The 10,003-nt window shown below is 41.7% G+C and overlaps 1 protein-coding gene and 1 long non-coding RNA gene across 3 annotated transcripts in view; one reads left to right on the top strand and one right to left on the bottom strand.

Annotated features, from left to right (window-relative positions):
• Positions 1 to 1,345, top strand: part of FSHR (follicle stimulating hormone receptor) — a 175,748-nt gene extending 174,403 nt beyond the window's left edge. For both annotated transcript variants that reach the window (XM_049651461.1, XM_049651460.1), the window contains one exon: positions 1 to 1,345. This exon is cut by the window's left edge and continues 856 nt beyond it. In XM_049651461.1, coding sequence (XP_049507418.1) covers positions 1 to 369 — 369 coding nt within the window. In that variant the 3' untranslated portion in view covers positions 370 to 1,345.
• The window catches only part of LOC125936990 (uncharacterized), a 150,004-nt gene that overhangs the window by 48,220 nt on the left and 91,781 nt on the right, over positions 1 to 10,003 (bottom strand). The gene's annotated exons all lie outside the window — the stretch shown is intronic.

Raw genomic sequence — 10,003 nt, 5'->3', positions numbered from 1 at the left:
GCCAAGCGCATGGCTATGCTCATCTTCACAGACTTCCTCTGCATGGCACCCATCTCCTTCTTTGCCATCTCTGCCTCCCTCAAGGTGCCCCTCATCACTGTGTCCAAGTCAAAGATCCTACTGGTCCTGTTCTACCCCATCAACTCCTGTGCCAACCCCTTCCTCTATGCCATCTTCACTAAGAACTTCCGCAGGGATTTCTTCATTTTGATGAGCAGGTTTGGTTGCTATGAAATGCAAGCCCAAACTTATAGAACAGAAACTTTATCCACTGCCCACAACTCCCATCCAAGAAATGGCCACTGCCCTCCAGCTCTCAGAGTTACCAATTACACACTTGTCCCTCTAACCCATTTAGCCCAGAACTAAAACATTAGGTGCAAAATGTATCTCAGTGTCAAAGGATAACTGAAGTCTCACTTTTGAAGTATATGCCATGGCATAGCTGGCAGAGTACTCTACATACTTCATCCTATTTAATCTTCCTAGCACACCTGTAAGGTAAATTGCTCAGGAACTATTACTCCATATGATAGATTAGGAAGCTGAAGTAGTAACAACATTCGTAATTAAAACAATACATTTGTTTTATGCTTTATGATGTTCACAGTGCTTTTGTTCAGATCATCCCAACTGATCCCTATAAAAGTCCTATTAACCAGGATTATTCTTGGAATTTTATAGACAAGTAAATCAAGACTCAAAGGATTAAGTGACTTGTTCCAGATGGCTTGGCTTATAAGAAGCAGAGCCACAATTAGGTGTTCCGATTCCCAAAAAACTTCCAAGGGAAGCAGCACAATGTTCATTCACTCATTCATTCATTCAACAAATATTTACTGAGTACCTATGTGATGGCTTTGTTATGCGTCCGCTTCAGTAAGGTAAACTACATCTCCCAGAATCCCCTATGTGCTTCCCATCATGATGGGCTACAGAGAAGATTGTTGGGAAAAGAGATTAAGGGAAACTCTAGCCATTTTGTCACTCTTACACTTTGTTGCTGATCTGCTGATTCAGCTCACTGCTATGGAGCAGCCACTGGGCCTGCAAATGCTCTATCTTCCCTTGGATCCTCCAGGCAGTCTGACTCCTGGGCCAGGTACATGTGCTTCATTCAATGATGAAGAACCTCGGCTGCTGCAAAATTCTTTTATGACCAAAGGGAGAGGCAACAAGATGGAAATGGGGCAGTTTTATCTTGTGGGGTTCCATCTCATGTGGTGGCTTCCAGCATGCTAGTGGTCTTCCCTTTATCACTGCCTCTGTTGTGGACTTGAGCTCCAGCATGAGATGCATGCCTGGTTCTGCTTCTTTAGTTAAAGCCTAATTTGTAGAAGATAGAGCCTACTATATGGCATGTATGTAGATTATAATGTTAAGAACCTAGTGGCTTTGGAATTAGAGCTAAGACTTTATCATAAATCCTCGATAAGCGAGGACACTATACTATCTCTCCAGGCTCAACTTATTCATGTTAATTGGAATTGGTTAGAATTCCTAACTATTGGGCTTATTGTGAGAAGCGAATAAGAAAATGTTAAGTGCTTTAGTGTTATAGTAGGCTTGATACATTTTAGTTTACCTTTCTCCCCCTAGACCAATGCCCAGTACTCCTGACCCTTGATCTAGAACTCATTCCATTATACCATATTGTTCCTAATAAGTAACTATATTTCCCATATTTATTTTCCTGAAAGACCCAGTCTAGAAAACCTGGACCATAAATTCCAACCATAAATCTCCACCAAGCACTGTTCCATAACCACCTCACAAAGCTCTGAGTCTCCTCTCAGAGTATGCTCTTTCCATGTTGAAGTCAATCCTTCCTCCTCTTGCCTTAGGGCAAGCATTTCATAACTTTGTCCCAAATGAATTAACAAGGAAGTTAGTATAGGGCTGGAAGAAAAAGCAATCATTTCTCCCTATGTGCCCTGACATCATCTTGATCTGTTGTGAGCATCCAGTGAACAATAGAATGGTTATCTTTAAAAATAGTGTAGACCAGGGTGTCTGGCTGGCTCAGTGAGTTCAGCGTCCAACTGTTGATTTCAGCTTAGGTCATGATCTCACTGTTTGTCAGAGGGAGGCCTGGGTCAGGCTCTGTACTGACAGCACAGAGCCTGCTTAGGTTTCTCTCTCTTCCAATCTCTCTCTCTCTCTGACCCTCCCCCACTCAGTTTCTCTAAATAAACATGAAATACATAAAAATAAGTAGTCTAGACCTAGGCTCTTCAGTACAGTAGCCACTAGCCACATGTGGCTACTGAGCACTGGAAATATGGCTAACCGGTAGGAGACATGCTATAAGTGCACACAACAGACTTGATTTCAAATAGTTACTGCAAAGAAAAAAATAAAGGATGTATGGTAACTCAGTAATTTTTTATACTGACTACCTACTGGAACACTACTATTTCGAACACATTAAGAAAAGTGTAAAATTAATTTCATCTATTTCTTTTGACATTTTTAAATGGAGCTACTAAAACACTTAAAGTCACCTATGTAGGTCATGTTTGTGGCTTATGTTATGTTTCTATTGGAGAACACTGGTCTAACCTGACACGAAAATAAAGCATTTTCATTTAGCATTTTCCTCTCTGGCCCCCACACCAGTTTGTCACACTGTTGGGTGTCCCAGCTCCATCTGCAGCCATACTTCATCCTTGTTTATGTCCAAAAGGAATAGGTTTCTGAATTTGGACTCAAAAGCAAGTAGCAGCTAAATTAAAACTAGGATACAGTATTAATTATTTTACAACATAGCTGTTGATAACACATTGGTTTAACAGATAGTGGTTCTAAGAGGCAAGAATATGTTTAAAGATAAATAAACGCCAAGAGAAGCTCATAAGACTTTTGTTCCATCGCTTTATCACTACAACACTTCCTGTAAGAGATGAGACTTTCCTTAAAAAAGCAAACATATTTATAGGGAGCTAAATTTAGTGCTCCAAAACTCTTAAGTCTTAAGGGAAAAATACTTCCTGCATTTGAATAAAAACAGTTGGCGTCCAGTGTATCACTCTTTTCCCATTAAAAAAAAAAAAAAAGACAAAGATTATACAGGTCACACCTCTAGGCTGTGACTCAGAGTGGTGCTTCAGTCCCAGAGTGGTAACAGAAAACAAAACAAAATGATTACAACAGAAAAGAAAAAACCCACACCCCCCCAAAAAAAAATCAAATATTATCCAACTTGTTTTTTTTTAATTTTTATTTCAAATCTCTAACACCACAGAGGACCAGTATCTCCCAGAGATTTTTCAAGTACCCATGACTTCAGAGGGATACTCGAAATATTGACACAGCCTAGGTACTGATCTTTCAGAATGAATACTGGCTGTCAACAATCCATTTGGCCATCCTCATGCAAACCAGGTGACTGGCTGCCCTGCATAAGTTTCTCCCCAACTCTCTGACCTCAACCTGGACCTTGCTTCCATTACTCTTTCCTCAGATTTTCACCTACCTAGAACTCCTTCAGTCTCATCCTGGCCAGTCTCTCATATCACCTTCCTCACCTCCACTTTGCTCCAGATTCTCTTTCACTGCTTAAGAAGCAGTCAGACAATATAGAATGATCCTCAAAAGGATCAGAACAAAGAGACTGAGTGAGAAAATCCAGAAGCTTTTAGCCAGCAGAATGATATGATGAACTAGATATACAGATTAATACATTTTTTTATCTTGCCACATACAGGAACAATACTGGTGGGGGATGGAGGGAGTAACACATGAGACTATTGTACAACAGGGCTCAGTGGTTAACAAAACATGGAGAACCCTTCAGACTTCATTTCTGGAAGGGGTACATGGAGAGAGGAATAAAACAAGAGAAAGGCTCTTCTGTACTTGCATCACCAAGATGCTACAGATCTTATCAGAAGTGACACTCCGCCTTGTTTTGTCCAGCATCATATAGTATTCATTAGGAAATCAGAAAAAGATTACTGAAACTGATATCTCAATTCTAGGGTGATGGCCACAAGTGTTGGAATCAGTAATTTATAAGGAAAGCTCATAAAGACAAAGAATGAACTGTCAGCTTCTGAATAATCAAGGGCATTGGAGGAAGACAAATATATAGGATGTTTTGTTTAATATTTAACATTGAAAAAAAAAAAAACAACTAAAAGCACAACATAAAGCCCTTCCATGAGACTGTACTAACTGGTTCCCATCAAAATGGTTTCAGCTCAAGTAACAGAAATCCCAACTAAGAATGGCTTAAACCACAAAGCCAATTACATAAGATGCTGCAGACTTGGACTGGCAGCTCCATGATCTCAAGGATCCAGGACCTTTCCATGTTTTTGTCCTGCCATCCTTGGAGTGTTCAGTCATGATTCCTCCTTGGCAGCAAGGCTGTAGCAATTCTACACACCACATACAGGTATGACCAAATCCAGAAACAAAATGTAGATCGTTACTTCCCTGTGTCTCTTTTCAAAAGGGAAGAAAATGTCTCCCAAAAGACCCTCAGAAAAGATCTCTTCCTACCTATTATCTCATATCACTACCCTGGTAGCAAGAGAGATGGCAAACATGAACTCTGCTACAGTTAGCCTCTGCAGTGGAAAGACAGCTCTGTTAGCTAGGAAGGTGGAAGGGGAAGATTCAGTGGGGGGAATGTTGGGTTGGCAATCCCATCCTACAACCAGACTTAACCCAAATCCTTATGGGATGAAACCATGGGGTTCAAGGTCAAGAAGCATACCACACCTTCACATCTCCCATTTTATGTTCTCATCCCTCACTCCTCTCCCCCTCCACCCATAGCCCATATTCCAGCTTCTCCTCCCTATGTTAGTCTGTCCTTCCTGGGACAAACTCTAGAAGCTGCTTAGATCTCAAGGCAACCACTGGAGTCAGATATTACCTAAGAAATGTTCATTTAAGGCAAGATATGGAAATTGAAAAGAACAAAGAGAAGGGATAAAAGAAAAAAAGAAGTACAAGGACAGGAAAAGGGGAGACATGAGAAGAGAGAGAGAAAGGCAAGACAAGTTAAAGAAAAGATAAATTCAGAAGGAAACCAGGTTCAGATGGTATCTTTTTAGGCTGGTACTTGCCCATCTCTGTCTTTAAACCCTTTCAACTTGTTGCAAAGAATTCAACTCAAAACATTCAATGGGCTCAGCCTTAGATCCCAACAGAGAGGTCCATTGGTCATACCATTATGTTCTAGACTTCCCACATACCATCATCTGGAGCCCTAGGATCTAGTTTAAAGGATGAGTAATAAGAAAATATTTCTGAAGGTCTTCAAAGCCTCTTTACTTCAGACATCAGAAAATGTAAGGAAAGCTCAGTCCTTTTCAAGACCTAAGTCTTCCTAATATTCTGTTCTAATAGCATTATCCACAGCCCCTGAGCTCTTTTCTTAGGCCTCAAAAATACACTAAATCCCAAAATTGTAATAGCACTCTATTTTTGTGCTCTCAATTCCTTTACTTAACAAAAGATTCCTTGAATCTTGAAACATTACTTATAAACAAACCTACAAAGAGAAGAATATAAAAATCATCTTATTTCTAGTGCTGCTCACCACATAAGATACAGAGAGAATTTTGGTTCTGCCTTTACTGAATTTTCAGGCAATTTTTCCCACATGTATCATTAGCCAGGGTCATTCAACTTCCAGGTATTAATGAGTTACATGAAGACGAGGTTTGGATAGACAAGGTTTTAAGTTGTTTCATTCCTTTTCATTCACAAAGCCTTATCACAGGGCTCTTATCCATAAATGAGTAAATAAATAATCTACCAAATGCCTACATGTTCCATAACATAGGAGAGAAGGGGAAGAAGGGGAGGAAAGGAAGAAAGGAAGAAGAAAACTTGAAAAACAGTAATAAAATTATACCTCCTCTGTCTATAAAGTGATGGGAACTCTTTATAGGCCACAATCCTGTAGAAATCCTTTCTCCATGTATCCCAACAAAATTCTCTTCTCCATGTATTCCAAGTAGAACATAGGCTGCTCCCAGCCCAGGCTCCCAAACACCACAGCAAAGGTAGTGCTTCCTCAGGTAATGACCCAGGAAGACCTCTATTCACTGTGACCTGATGGAACATTGGCTGGTGTGGTAAGCCCTCCTTCCTAGAATATCTGGAGGGCTTACAGCAGCTTAGTTTTCTACATCTGTAAACAGAATTAGACCAAAATTCAAGAGCCAAGTTACTTGTGGGAGAGAAGCTAATCAAAAGTCATATTAGTTAGCATTTGTAGTTATGCAAATATTTGGTGTTGAGATAAATTAGATCACTGGTGGCCACTTCCAGAAATCAAAAACCAACTTTAAAGAAGCCACACAGTTCTGTTTTCCATCCACTCATTCAATAAGTAAATATTTATTAAGCACCTACTGTAAGTCAAATACCATTCCAGTCACTAAAAACACAATGGGGAGGGACCTCAGTGGCTTAGTCATTTAAGCATCTAACTCTTGGTTTCAGCTCAGCTCATGATCTGTGAATCTGAGCCCCATGTCCAGTTCTGTGCTACTAGTGTGGGGCCTGCTTGGGATTCTCTCTTTTGCACTTTCTTCCCCTCTTCTGCTCATGCCCGCATGCTCGCTCACTCTCTCACACACACACACACACACACACAAATAAATAAACTCTAAAATAAAATAAGAGGCACCTGGATGGCTCAGTCGGTTAAGAATCCAACTTTAGCTCAGGTCTTGATCTCATGGTTGGTGAGTTCGAGCCCTTTATCAGGCTCTCTGCTGCCAGGATAGAGCCTGCTTTGGATCCTCTGTCTCTTTCTCTCTGCCCCTCCCTCCACTATTCCCTAAATAAACAAAAAACAAATAAAATGTAAAAACATAGTGGTAAGTAATCAGACAAATTCTGCCCTTGTTAAGTTTACATTCTGTAGAGGTAAGAGAAGACATACAAGCTCAATAACATATTGAATGCTAGACACTCACAAGTGCTAATGACAGAACACAAATCAGGGAAGAAGGGTAGCATATGAAATGTCACAAGATAATTTAAAGGCCTCCCTCAAGGGGTGACTTTTGACTGAAGACAGGAAAGTAGTAGAATATGGTACATGAGGACATTGAGGGAAGGATGTTCCAGAGAGAACAGCAAGTTCAGTGCAAAAGGCCGGGGATAAGCTTGTTGTGTTCCAGAAAAATAAGATCAGTGTGCCTGGAGCAGAGAAAATCGAGTGGGACAAAGACATGAAGCATAGGGAGCCAGATTATTTGGTTTCCTTTACTTCTAAAAAGGTCCAGGTAGACAAACAGAAAAAAGTATATAAAAGGTTGTCATATCGGGACACATTGGCAGCTCAGTCAGTTGAGCATCCGACTCTTGATTTAGACTCAGGTCCTGATCCCAGGGTCATGGGATCAAGCCCCGCATCAGGCTCTGTGCTGATTGTGGAACCTGCTTGTTATTCTCTCTCTACCTCTACCTCTCTCTCCCCCCACCATGCCCCTCTTCCTGCATGTTCTTACATACTCTCTCTCTCAAAATAAATAAACATTTAAAAAAATAAAAGTTTGTGGTACTAAGCCAATGTGGAAACATTGCCTATCCTAGTCCTGAACGCTAGGAGATCTTGAATTCCAGTCACTTTTCATTTCCTTTAACAACGTGCCCCACCTCATCGTCCTGATTCCCCCAGCCCTACTTTACCTGTTCCACCATCATCTCTCTACTCCCCCCTATAGCAAAGCTGCTCTCCTGTGGAGCTGTCACTTTGTAAGGGATATGATAAATGGTTCACACCACAGTGATAATAATCTCTTAAATTCCAATGGGCTTTACACATTCTAGAAAACTTTGACTTGCATTGGCTCATTAGATTCTCAAAATATTCTTGTGAGGTAGGAAGGGTTCTCTTGTTAGAGAGGAAAAAATTGCCATTCAGAGGCTAAGTGGCCTATGTGGGGTCACGCAGCTAACAGAAAGCAGAGTGAAACTACAATTTGAGTCTCCTGCTATACCCTTCCTGAAGTTACATAAAAGTAGAGACATTGCAAACACTACTGAGCAGCCACTACATTTCCATACGGCTGGTGCTAACTGGTCACGGTGAAGCCTAGATGGTATAAATTTAATCAAATGAACAAGAAAAATGGAGTCACAAAGCAAAGCCCAGTTTTCAAGTGAGCAGGATTTTTACTAATTCCCTGAAACCTCATTTTTCCTACTGACCGTAAGCAAAATCCTGAGCTCAGCAAAAGCCAGGGGAAGATAAGGTCCATGAAGTATACTCTAAACCAGTACACCCCTAACTCATGGGCCATACTTGGCCATGAGCCAAAGTGGTTAATAAGTTTCAAAACTCTAAGCTATTTCCTTAAGAAAGAAAGAAATAGGGGCGCCTGGGTGGCGCAGTCGGTTAAGCGTCCGACTTCAGCCAGGTCACGATCTCGCGGTCCGTGAGTTCGAGCCCCGCGTCAGGCTCTGGACTGATGGCTCGGAGCCTGGAGCCTGTTTCCAATTCTGTGTCTCCCTCTCTCTCTGCCCCTCCCCCGTTCATGCTCTGTCTCTCTCTGTCCCAAAAATAAATAAAAAACGTTGAAAAAAAAAAAAGAAAGAAATAAACTTTATGTGTATTTTTGTTCATCCTTAAAAAAAAAGTCAGCTTTTTTTTGAAGTGAGTAAGACCATTACATGGTCTGTGCCCCTTTCTCTGCCATAATAAGTCATTTCACAAATGAAGCGATGTGAGAGCAAAAGTGCCCTGAGATATGGGCAGCTATGTCCCTGCCCTGACATCACACTGGAGAGCCCCCACTCTGGCCCTCTTGTAGCCATGCCCCAGCCCTGCTAAGGAGTCTGAGTCCACAACGCCAAGGAGACATGACCACCCAGTCTGCCCCAAATACTCCTGCCCCAAATACTCAGTGTTTGCCTTGTCCTCCCCATGGAAAACCACACCCCCAGTGTGTATACCATAAGGCCTAAAGATTGCTGTTTGTGGGACGTTAACAGACCTTAGAGTGCAGGCTGAAGCACACCATGCATGCTGGATGGAATCAGGATGAAAGAGAAGTGAGGAGAGGCACCTGAGTGGCTCACTCAGTTAAGTGTCTGACTCTTGGTTTCAGCTCGGGTCATGATCTCACAGTTTCATGAGTTCAAGCCCCTCATTGGGCTCTGCACTGACAATGTGGAGCCTGATTTGGATTCTCTGTCTCCCTCTCTCTCTGTCCCTCCCCCCATTCACGCCATCTCTCTCAAAATAAATAAATAAGCTTAAAAAAAAAGGAAGAGAAGAGAGGAGCTGCAGGTCAATACCTCCATTTGCACACTTACCTAAGTCCTGCAGATGTTCATAATAGTATGCACAAAAAAGTGGAGATAAAGGGTGCCATCCCATCCCCACTACTGAGAGAACTACTCTAGGTTTTCAAGTTTTTCTAGATGAAGTGCTTTTTGTTTTTAGACCAAATAATATACAAACTGCAATCACAAGTATCCACATAGCCTTAAGGAATTGGGTATAGCAGGGAACAAGGGGAGAAAGCTTTTCAGGGTCCCTACTATTTCCCTTGCCCACAGTCGCTCTGTACTCTGTGAGAACATGACTCCAATCTGTGAGAACACATTAAGGGAGCCAGAGGCAGAGGAGCCCTGATGTGGACACTAAGACAAAGTAAATATAGCAGCTCCCTCCAACATGCCATCTCCCCACTGTGATAGTCCCCAAGTAAAGCCGAATCTAGTTAGAAGGTCACAAGCAGGTGGCAGTGACTAAGAAGAGAGTCCACCAACATTCCTCAGCATCTTTCTGACCACACCTTTGGCAATAGTTTTGCAGGGGCTGTTGGATTAAAAAGACCTAAAAAATCATCCTAGTCCTATGCAAAATGGCAGGCCAGCATTATCATCTTTGCTTGGGACACTCTGTTCTCTGCCCTTCAGTGAATTCCACCATGCTTATCAAAAACCTTGGCACCTGTCTCCATTTCCTTCCTCAATCCTGAACCTTCCTGGAGACTTCAGCATCCTCATGGATCCCCCAGCC

Source organism: Panthera uncia (assembly GCF_023721935.1).
Source record: "Panthera uncia isolate 11264 chromosome A3 unlocalized genomic scaffold, Puncia_PCG_1.0 HiC_scaffold_11, whole genome shotgun sequence".
Classification (NCBI taxonomy): domain Eukaryota; kingdom Metazoa; phylum Chordata; class Mammalia; order Carnivora; family Felidae; genus Panthera; species Panthera uncia.
This window is presented reverse-complemented; position numbering and strand designations above follow the sequence as displayed.